Source organism: Falco naumanni, chromosome 2 (assembly GCF_017639655.2).
Source record: "Falco naumanni isolate bFalNau1 chromosome 2, bFalNau1.pat, whole genome shotgun sequence".
Lineage (NCBI taxonomy): Eukaryota > Metazoa > Chordata > Aves > Falconiformes > Falconidae > Falco > Falco naumanni.
In genome coordinates this window covers 73,564,637-73,587,357 of record NC_054055.1, presented here as the reverse complement: position 1 = coordinate 73,587,357, position 22,721 = coordinate 73,564,637, and the positions used below count along the sequence as shown (strand labels likewise).

The 22,721-nt window shown below is 40.8% G+C and overlaps 1 protein-coding gene across 2 annotated transcripts in view; it reads left to right on the top strand.

Moving 5' to 3' along the window:
- The window catches only part of CYFIP1 (cytoplasmic FMR1 interacting protein 1), a 76,583-nt gene that overhangs the window by 4,988 nt on the left and 48,874 nt on the right, over window positions 1-22,721 (top strand). For both annotated transcript variants that reach the window (XM_040584828.1, XM_040584827.1), the window contains exons 2-11: window positions 13,244-13,367; window positions 13,557-13,646; window positions 15,014-15,091; window positions 16,150-16,251; window positions 17,479-17,660; window positions 19,016-19,112; window positions 19,260-19,388; window positions 20,660-20,764; window positions 20,926-21,017; window positions 22,258-22,375. In XM_040584828.1, coding sequence (XP_040440762.1) covers window positions 13,251-13,367; window positions 13,557-13,646; window positions 15,014-15,091; window positions 16,150-16,251; window positions 17,479-17,660; window positions 19,016-19,112; window positions 19,260-19,388; window positions 20,660-20,764; window positions 20,926-21,017; window positions 22,258-22,375 — 1,110 coding nt within the window. In that variant the 5' untranslated portion in view covers window positions 13,244-13,250. The remainder of the gene's footprint in view (window positions 1-13,243; window positions 13,368-13,556; window positions 13,647-15,013; window positions 15,092-16,149; window positions 16,252-17,478; window positions 17,661-19,015; window positions 19,113-19,259; window positions 19,389-20,659; window positions 20,765-20,925; window positions 21,018-22,257; window positions 22,376-22,721) is intronic.

Genomic DNA, 22,721 nt, shown 5'->3' with positions numbered 1-22,721 from the left:
GGTTTGTGAGCACGAAATTGCATGTTTTCTCCATGCTTGGACCAGATGTAGGAGATTTTCTCAGTTTAATGGGATGTGTCCCAGCAAGCCTCTCACAGGGCTGGTTTCTGCTGGTCTGCTTTTCAGCAATATTGGCCAGGAGGTAATAGAATGATCAAGCAACTTTTTAAAGCCAAGAATTACTCATTTGGAGCAAAAAATGCCATTCCCATTCCTCTCCCTCCACTGAAAGGCATCTTAAGACTTCAGGCAGGATCTAGACTTATGCTTATCTAGTAAGACATTCTCTACAAATGATTAGCAGGTTGAGCATCAGTAATGTTCTTATGAATGAATAAAATATTAAGTCAGAGAAAAATATAAATGGTCATTTTGGTTTTAGAAACAAATACTCAGATTTCAAAATCAGTACTGTGGTATTATGTTTGGACATGAGTTTCAAGAGTTGATGTGCTGAGTAGTGTGATTCCAGCTGTGTAAATGGTACAAGGAACTTTTGGAGGTGCTTAATTTATGCACTACAGGTATATTTGTTTCCAGGGTTTAGGTAAAAATATTGTAGTGCTGTATGTCACTTTAAAATACTTTAATTCTCATAGGGACATGGACACTTTGTTGGCAGGAAATAAAAATGATGTAGACCTGAACTTGATTTATAGTCTTTCAGTATAGCTCTAATTATTTTAAGTGGGCTCACTGACATATATTAAATCGATAAGGAGAGTACACTGAATTATACATTCTGAGTTTAAAGTTCAGGTAAACTTTAAGGTAAAACAGATGTGGATGCTTATTAGGTGGTATCAGAAGTAAAGCTTTTGATGAATTTTCACTGAAACTGCATATTTTCATGCATTGTATAAAAGTGAAAGTATAAAATGTTACAGATGATGAGCTTTTTTAGAGGAAAAAGAAAGCTTAAGAAATTAAAAGCTATTTGCTTATTTCTGTTTTCTCCTCCACCCTGTCCTGTAGTATTTCCTTAATTTTTAAAGAGAACTATTAAATTGTAACTTGCTTCTTGTTTAGTTCTCCCCCTCTTTCCCATAGCGATCACAGTGGTACATTTTTTTTTTCTTAACAGTTTTTGAAGCCTGTTCTAGTTAAATACCATAATTTTTGCAAAATTGCACATTATTCTTATGTTGGATATTAAATGAAAAGCTACTTTTAAGCACAAATAGTACAAATTTGCCTAACATATCTTCCAACCTATTTTTCAGATAAAGTGGTGTAATTACTTTTTTTAGTTAAATGAAAGTTGAGAGAGTTATATTGTTGATTCACTAAGTATTTACAGGTAGAGGGAAGGAGTGGGAATGATAGCACACAGCCTTTGTTTTAAAGAGTAAGTTTTATTGAAGCCTTCGTTGGCTTTTTAAACTTCCCTGGTATAATAAACTGGGTATAATTAATGCCTGTCGTGATTGGGGGGCATATGCTGTAAGACGGAGCTGGATGCATAACACAAACGCTATGGAAGGGAGATTTGGGGGGCTGCCCCCAGGTGGGCAGTTGCCCCCAGTGGTGCTGTGGCAGGTGGCCTGCATGGAGGAAGGGGCTACTGCCCAGCAGGCTCTGCTGGGAAGTGGTAAGGCTGGTCCTGGAGCAACCATGTCTGGAACTCGGCTCAGGAAGAGAGTGCTGTCCTCCCCTCCCTTGAGAAAACGATGTTTTGTTCTTTATTTCTCCCCAGTTTTGTGAAATCCAAATACAGTTCCAGAACTCACGTGCTTAAATGAACAGTTTGCGTAAGGCTGAGGGGTTGTGTTGTTGCTTAGTTGGAAATCTGAAGATTCCAGACTCCTGTCTTTCCATCTTTGTGGCTCATCCCCCTCGCCTGTATGTGACAGACTGTTGCTCAGCCCACTGTCCACTGCTCCTTTCAGTGTGTGCACACAGGTGTGCCCTTTTTTGATTAAAGTAACAGCAGTTCCTCCACACCAAATATAAAGGACAACCAACCAAACCCATGTTGAATAGGTATGAGGATGAGCAATTTGTGATGGTGCTCTTTCTGCAGGATGAAGGGTGCTGTGTCTGAGCAATGGCAGGCTAACTCCATGTGCACGTGCTTTCTCCTGTGCTTTCTGGGGTGGTTATTGCTCTTGCTGCTTTCTTCCTTGTTCTTTGCAGAATCCTTACGCTGGCAGTATTATCTTTGCTAAGAAACGAGAGAGCTTTTCACAGAGCTTTTCACAGCTGCTGAACGTGCCATAAGCTCTGTGCTTCAGTGCTTAGCTTCTGTGCTAAGCTTTAGTCTTGCCCAAAGCAATGCTGTGCAGCATTGCTTCCTTACACACCCTTGCAGCACCAGTAAGAATCAGAAACAGAAGTATGGAAGAAATGTGCGCTGAGGACAGCTGCAGGAGATAACAGCAGCGTCACAGTAAAATGGCCAAAGCAGAAAAACAAGATTAAACGAAAGGGGAGGGGAGGAGTGAACTCAGTGAGAGGAAAAGAATATGAAAAAGAGAAGGAGAGGAAGTTAGTCAAGAAGCAATAAGAGAACTGGAAGTTGAAGGACAAGCAAAATGTAAGTTGCAGTTGGTGCAACTCAAAGATGTAATATCAGGGAGTGTTAAAGTTAAAAGTAAGTTAAAGTAAGTGTGGCAAAATGGATCTCAGCACACCTAACCTAAAATGAGACAACAGTTCAATCTTCCATTCTAGCCTGAAGAGAGACCAAGTATTGCAGAAGGGGTTTTAATCTGTACGTAAGTTTAGGATTAATGAATTTTTTTCCATGTTCGCTCAGAACTAACTCAGCTCTCTAAGGATTAATCAGTAAATCAGCACAAACCCCATCAGCCATCTAGCCCCACCAACAGCGATTTTTTTAGTTTATATTGGCTTATGTACACAGATAACCCAAACCAAACCAAAGCCCTCTGTGAATTCCTGTAGTGCAAGTGCCATTGCAGAGGGAGTTGCGTGCTGCAGACCAAGCTGCAGCGACAGGCCCTCTCTCCTTGTTCGCATGTGTGGGATGACTTTGGAGCAAACTTTACAGGGTTAAGCTTCTCCCATATCGTTGCAGTGGATTCTCAAATAAAATGAGTGGGGATGAGGAGAACCAGTTTCCCATTTCTGAAGTGTGTGCATCACACTGCACTTGAGATTCCTGCATGGGGATAGCATTTGACCCTGTATTTTATCATTAGCAAGTTGCATCCCTCCTCCAGAGCTTCAAGGTACGGAAGGATGCTGCAGATGCATAGTACTAGCCAGGCTTCCTGTTGGAATACCTGGTGATGACTTGCTGTCTGCTGCAGGTGCTGCTGCTGTAGAATTTGTATGTACTCATCTATGTGCTACTTCTGGCTGCTAACAGAGCAGGAAAAAATAAATCTGCTCTTGTGCTGACTTGCTAACAAGAACGTGGTGACTCCAGCCTTGTGCTGTGATATGGGAGTGCTAGGGTTGCATGATGTCCTCTAATTGTGGGAGTTTTTTTACTGATGCTTTAAAAGGGAGTAGCTAGTAGACCTGCAGCTGGTGGCAGGCATCAAGAAAAACAATTGTGTCCTACCGTGGCTCACCAGGCTTGGTGTAGGCTTTGTCCAAAGAGCCTGAGAATTCCCATTTATAACCTGATGATACTGAGTGTCAGGCCTTCCTGTCATTGGAAATGTGCTTGAATTCATCCAGGACATTGGAAGAGAAAGCCTATAGTTACTTGACAAGCATGACTGATCATCATCTGAGTGCTGGTGGTCAGTGTGTCAGCAAGCCATTTCAGCTAAATGACAGCATCCTTAGCAGCGGTGTCCTCCTGACCTTAATTATCTTGTGGGAGGGAGGGAGGAACAGTACTGACTCATGAAAGTGTGGCTTTCAGGTTGCACTGATGGTGCTGCCATTGCTTGCCAAAGTGTTCAGTATCACACAGAATTTGGTTTTCGAGGCGGTAAGAGTGGTGTATCACTGAGCGCTTGAACCTTGTTTGCACAGTCATAGTGTAAGTATTGTGTAAAGAGACCGGGACTGCTTGTCATGATGTTTCCCTGCAGGGAACAGAAGCTGGACAGGTAGCAATGTAGGCTACCTTAATGAAGAAGGTTGCATGAAAGAAACATACACGACTGAACACAAGGAGCTTTTAGTTTGGACAGTGTGACCCACCAAACATAAAACCTCTGTGCTTTAGCCTTACATTTTCCCTCAAACCTGTGGCTGTGCCTGGAAGCCTGCTTCCCCCTCTGCGCCCCTACAGTGGCAGGGCAAAGCAGTTAATGTGAGCCACACTGCCCCGTAGGTGTCTAATACTAAATTAATTGTTTACATTATGTGGGTGTTCTGGGAATTGCTATGGTGCTGGGATGGGATAATTCAATGCCAGAATTTTTGTTTTCTCTTTTGCATCTATTGAGCCTTTTTTTTTATTCCAATCACAGATGTATTTTTGAAAGCTTAACAGTATGTCAAATCTGTGACACACAGAACTGTCAGCTGCTGTTTGCTATCTTCTGTCTTTTACTTTAATCAGGCAGGCCACTAAATGATGTGAAAAGCATTTTTCTTTGCTCCTTCAGCTTATGCAAATCTGTTGCTTAGGAACGAAGAGGAGCTCCAGTCCCAAAAGGAATATCTTATGCTGGTCCCCTTGGCAAAAAGACAGATTGTGCTGTCCAGAGCACAGGGAAAAAGAGCAATCAGCCGGTGAAGATCCAGCACATTGCTGTTCTCTGAAGCACTTTAGTTATCAGTCTGTTAAAATGTTTTCTGCTTGGTCTGGATTAATAGGTATGCTGTTGAACAGCTGACGCTTCTGAAGTTTAATTAAAATGGAACTAAAAGGGAATTTTTGAGACCAATCTTGGAGGTTTGAAAGAAAAGTAATATTACAGTAATCACTGTGCTGTTCTTGGAAGAGAAAATCTGTTCCTTTTGTTAGCTCTTCCCTTCACAGGGCCTTTTGTGATCAGTCTCACAGTTTAACTTGAGTAGGAACATTACATAGAATATTGGATCAAATTTTCTCCATAGAAAAAGGATTTAATTGATTTTCTGCAAGCCAGTAACTTAGAAGAATGGCGTAATGCGACAGAAGAAATCTGAAAATGTGTAGCTATAGGGATAAAACTTGACTTCTGCTGCTGTGCAGACCAAGCCTATTCCTGTGGGAATGTTGTCATTCGCTCCCATGGAGTTCACTGAGATTGGTCCCACAGACCCTGGTTCAGCAGGCCATTCAGTCATCTTGTAAAATTAATCTCTGTTTTAGTTTGTCCTACACATGGACTGTGGAATGCCTTTGTTCTTCCTTTTTGAAGGATATGCTTCTCTTTTCCCTCTTTAACTGTTCTGAATAGAATTTTCCCGATTTTCATAAAGGTATTCTGTCCTGTAAAGTAGGGTAAGCTTTGCTTGCTTTATTTATGTGTTTATGCCTATTTTAAAGAAACAAAACAACTCATTTGGATAATTGTTTCAATTAATGGATTGCACAGCAATTGTAATCTTCAGTGTATGTGCCAGCCTTGAGATTCTGTTTTAGTTTGATTCAAAGGTGCTTTTGCAGGCTTAGGAAAGAAGAGAGGCAGTGTCAAAGGAAGTACTATTTAAAGTGCAGACATACTTCCTCTTTGTCTTATTTTGGGCTTGGGAACATGTACAAGCACTTGGAGATCAAATGCATCTATTTAAAAGCAAAATTAAGAAATGTGTCCAGTGCTGCAAAAAGATACAGAGCATCCTTTCTGACACCTGTTTTCAGTCAAATGAAATGGCGTTCTCATCTGCAAAGTCATAAAATATTCTGAAATGTCTGTAATCCAGCAGTTTTTTGTTAGTCATTTAAACTCCACCTTAATTATCTCACTCTTTGGCATGATCCTTTTCCATTTTTTTGGATATGAAGTAATTTTTTCAACTTACAAATTTCACATTTGAGATCTTTTGGGGTTACTTAGAGCACAGTCTTACCAAACACAGTCCCTGAACGTCCCAAAACACCTCTGCTTTCTTGGGCTGTATTCTCACACTAATATTTGCATATGTTTTGTTGGTGTTGGGTGTATGCTGGTTTCAAGCGTTTGTGTTACTGAGTGCGTCTGTGGCCCGTTCTGTGCACTGGGAGGCAGGGTGTGCTGCAGCATCTCTTCTTGCCCTACTTTGGCAATTGCACTAGCATGTTGCTGAACATAGCGTGGTGACTTCTGCTGCAGAGGAGAAAGAGAAACTGTGCTTGAGTGGGTCAGGCTTTGCTGATCCCAGCTCAAAGCGAGGTGTGCAGCCCCTGGCTGCCAGCTGCAGCCCAGAACTGCTGATCCAGCCTTTTGTGACTGGGCCCCCCGACTTCTCTCGAACAATGGGAACTTGTCCTGCAGTTACGGTGGCCACGGGATATGTTTTTTCTTAACTGTTTCAGGCTGTTTGAAGTGTAACTACCTGCATTTTGAATGGATTCACGCTTATTTTAAACTTCCAAGTTTTATTGGAGCTTGTTGGTTAAATGACTGAAAATACAGGCTTGGAATTCTTAATTTTGTTTTTTGAGATGTGTATTTAAGATACTGGTGTCTAACAATGTGAAGTGAATGACTCCCTGTGGTCTGGCTTGTACAGTTTGTAAAAATAAAGAGTTTGTGACAATTTCAGTGCTCAGCCCTCTCTCTTCCATCTGAATGGTGACTTTGTTTTATGTTTTGTTCCTGGAAGAGCACTTGCACTCTTCTATTTCCCTGTGCACCCTGTTCCTTTTCATTAATTTCAGCAGGAGCTTAGCCAGTGCTGCTCCTTCTCTGACTCTTCCCACCCTGGCTCCAGTCTTTGCCCAGGTAGCTCTTCCTGCCTGCCTGGCCAAGCGTGGCCAGAGGTGGGGGTGTCTGTGTTTGGGGCAGGGAGGGAGAGGGTCTGTCAGAAGAGAAAGCAGCAGTAGATGGGCTGCTCTGAAGAGGATAGGACCTCAGGAGAATATTGCGCTGCTAGCTCTGCTGTGGGGACAGCCTAGGAAGAAGAAAGTGCTTTCTTTTACATCATTGTCTCTTTCATACTTTTTTTTAATTGCAGATTAATGATAAAAGGAAATCACTGTCCATGAACAGCTGAGCTGTTGCGTAAGTGAGATGCTTCGTTGCTCATCTTACCAGCTGGAGAGCCCTGGGTGGTGAGGTTGGCTGCTGTGGCTCCATGTGTGATATCGGAGGTTCCCGCTCTGTGGCATTGCCTGCTTAATCCGCATCTTTCCCTTGCCGTGGTATCCAGGGCATGAGACGAGCATGTGGTAGCAATAGACCCAGTTGTGTCCATTGCCTGGTCTTTCCAGTATGCAGCAGTATGGCAAAAGATGTGCTGTAAGAAGCTGACAGCAAAAACCACCTGGAAATTGTCACTGTGTCCAGACTGTTACCTGCTGCAATCCCCCACCTTTCAAGTGGAAAGACTGCTGGCTTACTGCTTTGATGATTGTGTGAGGTTAAATCCTTAAAAGATTTCAAGGTGAGGGTGCTTAGGTGTTCTCAGGGTATCAAATCTTTGAGTGAGTGGTGCAAAGGATGCCTGTCAGCTATGGGATTTAGTAATTAATTATTTTTATTTGAGGGAAGTTTAACCTTGTTACTACTTTTTCCAAAAAGGAGAGCCAGGTTTGCCATAAAATGATAAAATGAATGCCTCTGCTTGCTGTATAATAGTCTAAATCTGTAAAATGCTGTAAAATAGTCTAAAGTGCCTTCTGAGGAAGAGTTGCTTTCACTGTAGCTTGATACACTCTACTTTTTTTGGTTGTTTTTTTGTTTGTGGTTTTTTTTTGGTTACCAAATGACTGAATTATACTGTTTATCTGTTTTCTGTAGGAACTTGACAACCTTAGTCCAGGTGCAAATGCCAGTGTCCAAGTAATTTAAACAGCATAGGTATTTGTACCTCTCCAAGGATTTACTTTCCATTCTTTCCTAATATATTTTCAGGATACTCAATATACCTTTTGATATTTTTAAATGTTTTGCAATTACATGTTACCATTGTTGTCATCTCCTGATCTTGTCTGACATAGCTATAGAATTTCATCTGATAATTTTTGTGGTGAAGGGCTTTATTTTTCATCTGTAATTAGGTATCATCAAACCCAGTCGAGGCTGAACTTTTAATGTTGGGAAACAGTGTCTTTTTAAAGCTCAGCTGGATAGACTCTTAAGGCCATTAGAGGCTGTTTCTGGAGAAGTAGTGGCCACATGATTGTGGCAGAGGTTAAAGGGGAGCTGTGTGGTATTTCTACATTTATAACAAGGTCTCGAGAAGCCTACAGTTACGTAAGTTCATTTGCTTTACCCATATATATATATTTTTTTTTAAACTTGGTTGCTAGCTACAGGTCACATCTGTTGGATTGTGTGTGCCGTTGCTGAAAACGTGTAAGAACTATCTCCTACCATCAAGTATCATTTTCCTGTACTAGCTATTTATAGATTGAGTGCCTGAGTCTTTTGAACTTCCCTTTGGTAAATAATCTGACCTGCTTAACTCTGTCACGGGAAGAAATCTTACAAACTCAACATTTTTTTCATAACTGCTTAACTCTGCAGAATTTGGGGGAATTTTTTTTTTACATTTGAACTTGAGAGCTGAATAGTGTTACAGCAGTAATTCAACAGCACTCTCACAGTGATTCTGAAGTTAATGCTCTTTTCTCTGCTTTCTGCTTTCTCTGTCCTTACCTTCTGGGTTTCTATTCTTTGATCACTTTTCATGTTCGGTTTGGTGGGTTTTTTTTGTTTGTTTGTTTGTTTTGTTTGTTTGTTTGTTTGTTTTTGGTTTATGTTTGGTTTTGGTTGGTTGGTTGGGGTTTTTTCCCCCAAAGACTTTTTCCCCTAATTTGCTCCTATTCATATTTTTTTTTTTTTCCAAATAGTCTGAAGCCTCAGGAGGCCTAAAAGAGCAAGGCTGAGAGATGCATGCTGGGTGTTTTCTGATATGCTTGGAATTAAGTATGTACATCTTTTGCAAAGACTTGGATGTTATTCTGTAAGGATGGAGTTGTGGAAGCAGTGTCCCTACTAGGATTAACATTCATCTCCTCTAAATACCAAAGGGATGTTGTGAGCAGGACACTCCTTGCCACACAGTTGCACAGCTGAGAACAACAGTACAGAATTATGACTTTTTAAAAGACTGGCAAATCTTTTGTCTGAATATGTTTCAATAATAATCCAGCTCAGAAGTTAAATCAAAATATAAACAACACTAAAGGAGCATCAAGTTCTGGCACCTTTCTTTTGGGTTGTTTTTTCTTGTGGTCAAAATGTGACAGAGGCAGCTCAGCGAGCTTCTCCACAGCACAAGGCTCACCCAGTGCTCATCTGCTTCAGAACTGGAGGAAAAGAAGAATATCTTAATTTAAGCGAGTCAGTGGCCTTGCACTAACATACCCAGAGTTTCCCTAAAAAACCCTCTGACTGATAGCTCATGATCCATGGACACGGTGGAACTTGGCATTGTAAGGCTGAACCTTGTCTGTGCAGGAGACAGGGATTTTCTTACTTTGAAATCCAGAAAAGGGAGCTGAGAATTGGCGCAGACGGTGCTGTCTCCTGCTTCAAAGGATGGGTGTGCTCATCAAACACCAGAACTGGGGAAAACAGCTTGCTGGTGCATGTGATTCTTTCTCCTGGAAGGAGGATGTCAGATAATCAATGGTTTTTAATTAAGCTTTGTATGTCCAGGAAAACATGTTCATTGAGTGCATCTTGACTTCAGTGCTGTAATGATGGGTCATGATACAAAGATAACAAAAAGAGGATTATTTCAGAAGTAATTCTTACATGTTTTCAACCTGAGAAAATCCATCCTGGAAAATCTCAGGTAGGTACAAAGCTGAAAACACAACGTTGTAGGAGTTTAGTAAGAAAGTTGTGCTCCCAGCTTGGGTAAATTTACTGGTATAGCTATAATTATCAGTATGACTACGGCATTTTAATCTGTTCTCATTTAGGTAAACTCCTAAGCACACTTTTTTAAAGTAGGTCTTTGAAGTTTGTGTTCTCTGCCAAAAAGGAATATGTTAAAGTATCAGCTCTCCTGTCCAGCAGTTTCAGCTGTAAGTACCCATAGTGAATGACTGTAAAGGTGGCAAGACTATCTGATTTTGTGTCTTTTAGTTTTCTTGAATTAATTTTTCTGAGACTTAGGGATGGGACACATGGACGACACACATGGAATTTCTGGTTTTGCCAACCCTCCATCATTGTACATTAGAAACAGCCGTTGTCTTTTGGAGCTTGTTTTATCAACAACAGTAGAAAAGATAGGCGAAACCGCCTCAAACTTAAAGGAAATCTTTTGTTCTTGTCACAGGGCTGCCGCATCAGGCAAGGGGGTGGCACGTACCATATGGTGGTGTCACCTGGCTGTGGGACGTTGTCTCCAGGCTAACACAGCGTGAGTGTAGCAGAGCTCCAGCCGTCCCTCTGCTGCCACTACTGTTATCAAACCTCCGCTGCTTGCTTCTCAGTGGGCAGAGGGGAAGCATGAATCATGGCTTTCCGACATTTGGAAGTGTGTCAGAGCTGGGCACGAAGGAGCTGCTTCCTCTTTCCCATCTTGCTAGGTACCGGAGTAAAAAGCTGGAGAACAGGAGCGTTGAATTTGGCCAATGGAACGCCAGGAGTGTAGATACCTTTGGCAAAATTACGAAGTGGAGCAGTCGGTGAGAGACCTTAAAACAAGAAGCCTTTTGTAACAGTCTGTGCCTAATTGCTTGTTTTCCCGGTTCGAAAAATGCTGATCTGTCTTTGGGAAGTCATGCCGAAGGGCTTGGAATAATGCATCTTCCTGTATTTCTTTTCACAACCCAGAGGGCAGCAGGAAGCTTTTGTTTCTTAGATTGTGCCTCTGGCCTGGTGATGGGGCTTTCCCACACTTGTGCTATTAAATAAATGACAGAGTAAGTGAGATGGGATTCTGGTTTTGCTTATGCTTTCATTTCTATTTTTAAATTACTTTCCAAGTATTAAAAAAAAATCCACGGATGGTCTAATGTCTGATAGTCTGAACATAGAAAGCTGATGCTGGAGGATTACTCCTGTGCCGTTATAAATATTGAGGCCAAAAGCTTGCAGGTGTGCTTTCTGAAATGGCATGCACAGGGACTAAGGGCCGTGTCTTCAGAAGGTGTGTTTGTAGTGCTGAGGAGCCTGGCTTTTGTGAACACCTGGGGCTCTCCTGAAGCAGGGACCCAAGTCATCGATGGACTGTGTTTTAGGAGAAAGAAGGAAGATGTGTGGATTGGGGAGAGGGCGTTGATACTTTGCTTGTACTCAATGTCAGCTCCCCTTTACCTGGATAGGTGCGGTAATTTTTGGTGTAGAACAGGCAGCCGTTTTTCACTATGGTTTTTGGAGCATGGGTGGAGAAGTGTTTTGTAGTATGCCCCTGCTGTGCTTCCTTGGAGCCAGTGCTTTGTGGCCATTCACCTGTCGTGTGGTGCAGTGGGAGAGAGGGCTATGGGCCATGGGTCCCACTCCCGGCATGTCCCACAGCAGCCACACAGCCAGGTGTGTCTGCTTTGATAGGGGGGGATCAGGAGAGGAAACATTTCATGTTGGCAGGAGTCTCTCAGTTAAACAAACCTATATGAAGCATTGTTTCCTTTTTTAGCTAAAGCTTGATCTATAGATACTCAGACCAAAAATTAGAATATTGCTTATCTGATTTATTGGCAACTCTCTTCCATTTCCTCTAGGGTAAAACCTTTGAGTCTGACCTCTTGTGAGGACTTTCGCCCAAATGTGAAGTTTTTTTTTTTGCATTTGTTTATTTATCAAAAGGAGGACGCTGTGGTTTTTGCCAGTCTCTAATTTGAGAATAACTGTGGTTCTTGTGATGGAGCTTGAGCTGGGTGTAGGCAGGTGTTGGGCAAGTGTCCCAGTGCAGGTCTGCCAGCCAGCACTCCTGTCAGTCCAGTCCTTCCTTGTTTTACGGCAGGGATCACAAGTTGCGCAGTCTGGGCATTTGTTTATTTATTCTAACAGAAACTCATATGCTCAGGCTTGAAGCAAGGTTTGTGCTGGGGTTTCAAGAAGCAAAACGCCTCTGGAGCTTTCTGATGGTGGTTGTTTAAAGTTGTTGGTGAGCTCTCTCTGTATTTGGTGTGTTAGCTTCATGGCAATGGCTTGGGATGCAGGGCTGGTCTCTGAAGGTGGATAGGTAATCGCTTCTGGCTGCTTCCTTCTCTTTGCTTTGGGTTTTGGGGTTGGTCTGTTGTTTTGTTGGGATTTTTTTGTCAGCTGAGCCATTCCTTGGAGATAAAGCTGCTGTTTCTGTGGGGCTTTCCCCAGCAGAACATAACTAGGTAAGAGAAAGTGAGGAGGTTTTTCTGCCAGGCCACTGAAGGTGCAGCGAGTTGGTGGAACAACCAGCCCGTCCTGGCTCTCGTGGTGAGCTGCGGCAAGATCTGCTTGTTCCCCCCTTGCCAGGCAGGACCTGCTCCTCTGGACTGCGGGTGCTCGGTGTTCTTGCCCTCCTGCTTAGAGCTGAGGGCAGTCAGCGCTCAGCCACTCCTTTCACAGTAGGTGCGTGGTTGCGCTCTGGCAAGTGGAGGAAAATAGCTTGCAAAGCCTTACAGACAAAAAGAGACAGCTTGATTAGAGGTGTTACCTCCAAAATGAGGAATCTTTGACTCCACCAAGGAGGATGAATAGATCATTATGCAAAAGTGGATGATGAGTTGTTCCACCCTGCACTTTCTTCGCGAAATTGCTTTTCATTGCTGTTCTTGGTTCAAAACCCCATGCAGTGGCAGCAGTTGGAGGTATATGGAGATCGTCATGATCCTGAGGGGGTTCAGGCCTCTTTAACTACTCAAAGCAGATCTGGGTGTCATAGGACTTGAAACACCGGAGACTGCTGGCACCTTTTGACAGCCGGGTCTCCTGAAGATGAGCTGGTAGTAGGATCTGTGCATAAGAGTTTGAGGGCACATCGACTCAAAACCAAGCATTAGATGTCATCCTTTCCTCTATTTTTAGTGTACTTCTGGTGTGTAGCAGTGAGGGAGAAGAAGGATTTCTCAACTCGTAAAAGTAAGGAGGATGTTAGTCCTAAAAGCCTTTTTTAAACTTGTATACTAAAACCAGATGGGTTTCAGTTTGACTGTTTCCCTTCCATTATGGTTGAAAGGAAGCTTCACATTTCCCACAACATAAGGAGTTGCCTGCTTTTCATGTTACTCATTTGTTTTCTGTGTATATAGTAACACATAGAAAGTTACATGTATGTATGTATGTATGTATTTTTTAACCAGGTGCAAAATGACTGCTCAAGTAACACTGGAAGATGCCTTGTCCAATGTGGATCTCTTGGAAGAATTACCACTGCCAGATCAGCAACCGTGTATTGAACCCCCACCATCATCCCTGCTTTACCAGGTATGTTGTCATCGTAGGAAAAAGTTTTTCCATTTCCTGTTGCTGTTAAGAAGAGTATGTGCTTTAAAAAACAAAAGAACAAAACCAAACTATGTTTATATTTTATATATATGTGTGTGTGTATATATATATATATAAAAATGCTTTTCCCTACCAAAGATTTAATTCTGTATTTTGCTTTCTCTGCAGCCAAACTTCAACACTAATTTTGAAGACAGAAATGCATTTGTCACTGGCATTGCAAGATACATTGAGCAAGCTACAGTCCATTCTAGCATGGTAAGTAGATGTTCAGATATATACTTTTGTATTACCTGGAATAAAAGGAGAGGCACGTGTCCTCTTGCAGTTCATTTTAAGAATTGTGGTCACAGAAAACCAGAAACCAAGTTATCTCCAACACTTCCGGGAGGCAGTAAGATAAAAAAGTCCATAGATTTTCTTTTTTCACACATATACTTATTGATAATTTTAAAATTATCTTTCTTCTTGATCAACCAATGTTGCTCAGAAGTTTCCTGCTTTTGTTGTGCATGGAATTTCCAGTGTTTTGAAGTGAGTTAGCTGTATTGACAGCTTGCTGCCGTAACTTGAGTGAAAAACTACTTTCCATCCTGCCAAGTTTCCACTATCTGTCAGTTTAGTGGTGTTGAAGGGTTTTTGTTGGCTTCCTCACTGAGGAGTGTGTGTGTTAGTGGTTTACTGACATGCTTTTTGTGTTAGGTATTCTGTGGTTTTTAACAGTTCCACAATAGAAGATAAGTCTTCATGCTAGTAACTCCATGTCTGCTGATGGTGTAGCTGTTTTGGGATACAAAAGAACTTGCAGGCTGCAAATGCTGGTCGGTACTGAACTTGTTATTTCATGGCACTCTTGTAAATATGTCCTGTTAATTCTAGAGGTCAGTTCACAAACAGTGGAGTGCGCAGATCAAGCACCTGATGACATGCTACTGAAAATTATGTAAATTTACACTAATCTACTTTTAAATTTATCTAGCAACTCCTTAACCTGTTCTGATTGGTTGGATGTTGTTGGACCTCTCCTTTGATAAGTGCAAAAGGATATTGCTTTGCATGTGCTGACTCTTTCATCCTTGACCATTCCACCTGCAGCGTCCAAGTTGAAGAAGAAAACCAAACACCACCACACCACCCTCTCCCCTCAGATTAGCATTTTTATTTATATTTATAGATCACGGTGTCTTTAGTTTAGGGAAGAAAGAGCAACACAAAACCCAATCTGATCTGGGGAGTAAGCATAATTGCTGCAGTTGTTGATTAGTGATCTCATAGGTATTCGCTGGCTGAAGTGGTACAAAGATGATGATGTGAATTCTCTCAGAATTGATTGGGTGCTAAACCAGATGATTGAGAATAAATGGATCTTTTTTTTTTAGCTGTTGGATTATAGCTAAGATGGACATCAGTAGCTGGTCAGCTCTGATAGATGTAATATGCCAGCTGAGCCTATGAATTATGGTAATATTTTTTTATGCGTACAGGATGATGTATCATTCAGCTTGTAATACGTGTGTTTTTGTACACACACATTTTGTGGTTTGTTTGGATGAGGGTTTGGAATAATGGAAGACAAGTGGATTTAACCCTTTTGTATTACAATGGCTAATTGTATTGTCTTACAGAATGAAATGCTAGAAGAAGGTCAGGAGTATGCAGTCATGTTGTACACATGGAGAAGCTGCTCAAGAGCCATTCCTCAGGTAAAGGATGAAAATTAACGTGTCATGCAAAATGTAAACTTCTGTCTTGGTCTTGTTTTGGAGTGGAGATGCAGGTAGAACTTTGTCAATAAATGCCAAAATGTAGTTTACTTTGACTCCTGAATTCTTAAGTTGGGCATGCCATAGAATAGTGGTTTAGCACTTGGGGACCAGTTGGACTTTTTTTTTTTTTTTTTTTGATAAGGCATCTTAGCAATACCTCATGGGCTTTGTGTCAGCTTGACTGATTGGTTCAAGAGTAGTGTAGGGGTAATATGCTCTAGAAGGAAAACCTTTGACTGTTGGATCTGTTTGAGGTCAAAATTTCTTTCAAGAGAATAGACCCTTCCCACTCGCCAACTCAATACTTAAATGCAGAACAGGTTTTACAAGTAGCATGGCATGTAACAATTAACGTTTGGGTTGAACATTTCAGTTTCTTGACATCCTAAGTAGTAGTTTTCTGAATGTCAGAGCTATGTACTGGTTTTTTGATCTGTATACAAAAATAAAAGCCTGTGAATAGTGACAAGTCAGCCTGAAGTATCTAGGAATGGTTGTACATCTGTGAGGTGGGAAAAATACTAAGGTGCAGCAGAAAAATGAAACAGAATTATAACCATGAGTTGACATCTGCCTGCTTTATAAGGAGTTTGTAATGTGATTATATTTGTACTGAAATGCAAAGAAAGCTTATCCTGTGATTTAAAGATTTAGGGTGGAAGTCAGATAATCTATTTTAATTTGTAGTTCTGGCCATATTTTAATGCTTGATTTTGAGCAAGTGGCTTAATGTGGGAAGAGCATTGTCCTAACTGTACAGAGGTGTTTGACAACTAAATTATTTGCTGTGAGGTAATAGAAATATCTTAGATTTTTTAAAATTTATTTTTTTTACACACAGTTAAGTTTAGAAGACTAGCATACAATTACCAATTCCAGAAATTTACGCCTCAAGTTTGTCTGTTTGGGATGATAATGCATTTTCTCAGGATCTTAGTTTCTGAGGCTTTCTCAGGGAAGGTTTCAAGTGTAATGGTGTTTTTAATTATCCTCAGGTCAAGTGCAACGAGCAGCCTAACAGAGTAGAAATTTATGAGAAAACTGTGGAAGTTCTGGAGCCAGAAGTCACAAAACTGATGAATTTTATGTATTTTCAGGTAAAAGGAACGGAAACAAAATTTGTCAGTGGGCTTGTATTTTTATATTCCTATTTTGTATGCTTTATATTGTGTGCTCAGATACTGAACCTAGTCATTATACTTCGGGAAAAAACCCAACCCTTTAGTGTCTCACAGAAGGGCAGAATTTCTAATGACTATCTTAAAAACTTCAGACAATCTCTATTAAGACTTTGAGCATAAAATCAAAGGTAATTGCGTATGGTGCCTACGTAGCACATGGGGACAGAGATCTGGCACTTTAGGAAGAAAGGAAATGGAAATATAACACATTTCACATGTATACTTAAAAGAATCTTGACACAAAAAACATTTGTTGGGGAGTGAGTGATCCACAAGTCTGGACACCAGAGCAGCAGGTGCAACTTTGCTATGGAAATTTTTAACTGAGACGAACTAACCCAGTTGTTGTGACCCTCCAGCCACCCGAGCTACACGGGCTCTGGAGAATAGCAGTCTGTCTTGCTTTCTCTTCCCGTGCTGGCAGCTTGCCATTTGGTTCAATGGACTGAGGATGTTTCCAGGCATTATTTGGAAGGAGCTGGAGCAGCTAGAGCCTGTGAGCCCTGGAGCACACAGGAAGAGGAGACAGAACGAAATGTAGTATTTCCTGTTGTCTTCCCCAACTGGCGGATCTTACTGAGTACAAACAGTCTCCTTTCATTCAAGCAGATCAGCGCTGTAAAGTCAGAACAGATTCCTCTTTACATTCGAAGTTACTGGGGTTTTTGTACTTGTAGGCTCTATCTGAAATGACCTTGACATATGCTTGGAAATGAGCCCTGAAATAAACACGTGCCAGGATGATTTTGGGATTTGGCATGTACAGTGTGCTGTGGGGTTTTTTTTGTTTTAAGGGTACATACCTATAGTCTGCCTTTTAATGCATATACACTTCCTCACTGAAGAGCATTAAATCACTTGTTTCAAAGGGGTTTTAAACTTTTATGACTTCAATCTGTAAAGAACAACCTTGGCTCTTGTGCCAGGCAAGCTCTGCAGCAGAAGTCACTGCGAGTACACAGGGGTGGAGCTGGAAAGCCTGTGCTGATGCCTTGTTAGCCTTGCAGGCTTTAAACATTTTTGTGCTTCAGTGGTGCTTTTCAGTGGTGCTTTTCACTGGACCAGTTCCAGTTAGGCGATGGAACTTTTTTCCTGGAAACATCCTGGCTTTTACCCCCAGTTTCTTCTTTTTTCCCCCATTAGAGAAACGCTATTGAACGATTTTGTGGAGAGGTGAGACGTTTGTGCCACGCGGAGAGGAGGAAGGACTTTGTGTCTGAAGCGTATCTGATCACACTGGGCAAATTCATCAACATGTTTGCGGTATTGGATGAGTTGAAAAATATGAAGTGCAGCGTGAAGAACGACCATTCCGCCTACAAGCGGTGAGTGGCAAGGAGCCGCAGGGCTGGCGGTTCCGCTGCGGGGTACAGGCGTCCCACGAGATGGCAGCAGCAGCTCTTTTGCCAACAGCTCGCTCTTCAAAAACGGGGGACCAGTTACCTGGGAAGTAGGGATGCGCTGACTGCAGTTAGGCAGTTGAGTAAACCTGGGTTATTTTATGCTGTTCTTCCAGCAGCAAAAGGTTGTTCTGCTTTTTACTGCCAAGCTGTCTAACACCTCTGTCTTGGTGTATGTGAAACACAATGAGTATACTTTGCTCAGTAAAGCTTTTCTTTTTAAGTTTGAGAGGAGCATGGCTTGCTGGTCGCTTGTGCTACTTCTGTTCTATTTCTAGTCTATTCTATTTTTGGTATCCACTTTCGACATTTGTAACTGAGAGTTGTTACACTTACTCTTAAGACCTTTCAGGTTTGCCCTTCAAGGTTGTCATGACCGCAGGTGTAGCAGGGAGGGGAGAAGGATTGGATACCAGTGACCAAGTTTTATGCTTGAGCTGCCAGATGGTATCAGGTGTCTTTTGTCCAATACAGTGGTCAGAGCAGTAGAGAAAGTCTTTCTGCCAGCTGTATCGTCTGTGGTCATTCATAAAGAAAACCATTCAGCCAACGACTAGCCAATTTTATTTGTCCTGCTTCCACTTTCATGAGATTTAATTTCTACCTCTGCCAGTAGTTGCCTTTTGTAGTTGTGCCTGAAGACCTCTTAAACTTGTTTTGCCTTTTTCTTTGGAGGCGTGCTTCTGGAGGACAAACTGTTTTCTGGAAGACTGACTTTTCCTGGCTTGTTGCGTGTCTTGGGTCTATAGAGCCACTGCTGTCCCTGTCAGTTGAGGGATATATCCAATGATTCTTGGCTTGGGTTGGATTTGGCCCTTTAACTAGGGTGCAGGGAGTGATTTGGGATTGTAAAACAGTTCATTTGAGATAAATTAAGTCCATGTTTCTCTTATAGTAAAATTTCGCCTTTCTTTTTAACTGTTTTCTTAAAAAGTCTTCCCTTCATCCTTGATGAAACAGGCTCTTGACAGCTTTGTTGAATCCACAGTATATGTTTGGATAACTCACTTTTATTAAGCTGTAGCAAACAAGTACTGACCACATCTGCCAAGTTCTCTTTTTGCTTGATTCAGAAGTTTGGAAGTGGGAGATGTACTGAGATTGAGTCTTGTACGAGCAGTGAATGATATGCCGTTGTACTGGCACTTACAGAATGGCACTTACACAGCTTAGAGTTCCCCTGGCAGATTTGGAGGCAGGTGTGTTTCTACTGAGAGGGGATGGATTTGCTACAAGCACCCTGCTGAAGGGATATACCGGTTTTTCTTCTGTTTTCAAAGAGCTGCTCAGTTCCTGCGGAAAATGGCAGATCCTCAGTCCATTCAAGAATCCCAGAACCTCTCCATGTTCCTTGCCAACCACAACAAGATAACACAAGTAAGCTTTAAGTGTCTTTTTGCAGAATTGTCTTTTACCTAATGCTTTACAAAACTAGCAAAATAAAACTCTTCCAGTTTGGTAGTAATTATTGTTTGCTGGGGAGTATAACTAGTTGATTAATATCCTTTTCTTCTTTTTTCCCAGTCTTTACAGCAGCAGTTGGAGGTGATTGTTGGCTATGAAGAGCTTCTTGCAGATATTGTGAATTTGTGCATGGACTACTATGAAAACAAAATGTATCTAACGCCCAGTGAGAAACATATGCTTTTGAAAGTAGGTTTCCTTTAGGTATAAAATTAAAAAAGAATGGTTGAGGCAAGTCACAGATGTTTGAATTCCTGATTGTTTGTAATTTTTTTTAAAAGGGACCAGTTAACCAAATAACACAAATTATTCCTTTTTCTCCCCATCCCCCCACTGTCTTTTTATTACATTACATGCTAACTGTGTTTAGAAAGTTCGTAATCATTTTTGTTTTTCATAAATTGAAGTTGACCCAATTGAACTGTAGCCTTGCTAGGAAACCAGTTCTATGGAATTGTGTCTATGAAGTTTAATGACAACAGAAAGGAACTACTACATTGTATTTTTAGATATGTGGCAAGTTTCTATAGAAAGCTTTTGGAGGTGAAGCTGTATATTACCTATTTTGGGGAACAAGTAACTTAAAATTAGGGTTGGTAAGTAGATAAGTTTAGTTAACTAGAATATGTACATGTAATAAGAGGCTGCTGGGCAATGTGAAGTGTGGCTGATACCAGCTGCATATCTTGCAGTGGAAGAAAAGGTATAGAGTAAGAACAGAAAATTTGCCTCATGACAAATATTTTGAATCGCTTCAGTGTTTAACTTCTGAAGAGCTCTGTTTTCTAGGACCAAATGGAAGCATCCTGAAACCACATACAAGTGCTAGAGAATTTGTGTTCTGTCTGCAGGGATGTCCAATGTGTCTTTCATATTTAGGACTTCTGCTTAGAACACATTAAGTGGCTAATGCTCAGCTCCTGCTATTGTAAATACTGAATTGTAACTTCATGTTAATGAATAATTTGGGCAAAATGTCATTAGATATTTTTTTTGATGCTTCTGAGCTCTTGTGTGTAAAATTCAGAGATGTGCCGAAAGCCATAAAAGGCAATCACTCAGAGGTGTTAGATCTAAACTTCTGTTACAGATCATTTTACATGCACAGAATTTTAATAAAATGGAAATGAAAAAAACCCTGTGTAAAAATAACCTCACTGAAACTACAGTCTGGCTTCTTTTGTGTGCTAAACCTTTACACAAACAAGCAGCATCTTCTAAGGATAACTGATCAGGCTAATGTTAGTGTAGAAACTACTAATGTACATATAGGAAAAGAATACTAAATGTGTGTATTTGAAAATACTTCTCTTTGAAGGAAGGTGGTGTTTCAGGACTGTTTTTAAAATACTACTTTTTTATTTTAATGATATGAAGAACGGTCTTAGTGTAGCAGGTATTTATTTACCTCTGAGGTCCTTTTACAGAGAGGTTTGATTTTTTTTTTTTTTCTATTTCAGGTTATGGGCTTTGGATTGTACCTGATGGATGGAAGTGTCAGTAACATCTATAAGCTGGACGCAAAGAAAAGGATAAACTTAGCCAAGATAGACAAGTTCTTTAAGGTTGGTTAAGATGTGATCTTCAAGGTAATTGCCCTTGCATTTTAAATATAATCAAATAGAATAAAGATCACTTTGGACTATAATATGGGTAGATAAAGGTTTTCTTTCACTAAGATTTGTGTTTAATAATTTATCTAATCTGATTTATTCCCTGTGTACAGCAGTTGCAGGTTGTCCCGCTGTTTGGTGATATGCAGATTGAACTTGCAAGATACATTAAGACCAGTGCCCATTACGAAGAAAATAAATCCAGGTAAGAGGGAGAAGGAAACAAAGAGGGGAGCATCTGGGCTGCGGAAAGTCAGATCCTTGGAGTAGATTTTCATAATCACCCATTAGTCTGTGTGTCTGCGATAAGGACTGCAATAGGATTTTTATCTTGGTCTACTTTTTGGTGTGGGTATTTCACTATTAATGTAGTTCATGTAATAACTACAACTAAAGAAACAAGTTGTTTAAAGACCTTTCTATGCTGCTAAGCTTATTCTTTTATCTGTGGCATTTCTTATCACCTGGGTTGGGAGAAATGAATTTCATCTTACACTAATTTCATTTTTATTTTTCCTTTAAATATGAAACTTTCTTTAAAAGAAATGAAGGATTTTGCTAAGCAAGGTGAGCAGTAGTAGTGCATGGGTAAATAGGCATGTGTATATTGTATATGGAGCAGCAACTTAGCTTGTCTCCCCTTTTTTTTTGGCTAGATGTGCAGCACAGCAAAATGACTGGAAAATGCAGCCAGTTCTTACATAAATGGTTCCACAGTTTATGGTTATTGCTTTCTTTTAGTGAACATTTCTGTGCTCCTCCAAGACCTTCCCTCCATGCAGTTACATGAATTTAGAATGCAGTGCTTTGTGTTTTAATTCCTGCAGAAAAAACCTATAACCTGCATGTAATTGCTAAGAGAAAATGAATGACAGTGGGCCTATCAAACTACTAAAAATATGAGGCTACTTAACATGACATTCTTGGTAGCATGTCTTTTGTGTCCCTCTTGTTAACATGTTAATGGTATTTAATAATGCTTTTTTTTATAGTTGGGAGCTTATTGTAGGCTCTTCATGGTTAAGCAAGTGTAATCAAAAACAATCTGAAGGTAACTAAATGTATCTTACAGCCTATACCTATACTTCTGCCCTGCTTTTCAATCCTTTGCAGGCCTGTCCCTGAGTGTATGCTCCTGGAGAGAGATGCTGATTTGTATTTAATAGCAACATCCTTTAAAACAAACAGACAAACAAACACAAAAAGAAAAAAGTTGGGCTTTTAAGTCTTTGAAGAAGTGCTATTTGAACTCAGAAGGGTAGTCCATCCCTAATGGATTGTGCAGGGTCAGAAGTAGAGGTGTGAAAAGGGGAAAGGCCTCAAGCAGAGGAGAAGGAAGATTTTTAAAAAAAGGTCACGCGTTACGGATCTTTCTTTGCAGTATCAGTTGTATTGTTTATTGCCTAAACTGATTTAGGTGGGGTTTTTTTTGTCTTCTGAAACAGATGGACATGCACGTCTTCCAGCAGCAGTCCCCAATACAATATTTGTGAGCAGATGATCCAAATCAGAGAAGACCATATGCGTTTCATATCAGAACTGGCTCGTTACAGCAACAGTGAGGTTTGTGGGATTAGAGCTGTATGTGCAAATTTCATGTCACTGATTAACAGTTATTGTTAAGTATCTGAAGAGCAGGTAAACCTTAGGCTAGACAATTGACAAAGCTTGCTGACTTGGATCAAGAAAAGCTGGCTGCAGGGCCTAGTACCCAATCTCTGCATGATATTTGTGCTATTTAAATGTAAAATAGTAATGATACATCTCACAAACCGCAGTATTATTCTGCCCCACCCCTATCCTAGAAATTTTGACATGTCTTCTTTGGAATAGATTGTCTAACCCTGACTCCAAATGGGTGCCCATAACAGTTTAAATGAAACTAAAAGTTAAGAGATTAGTTAAACAC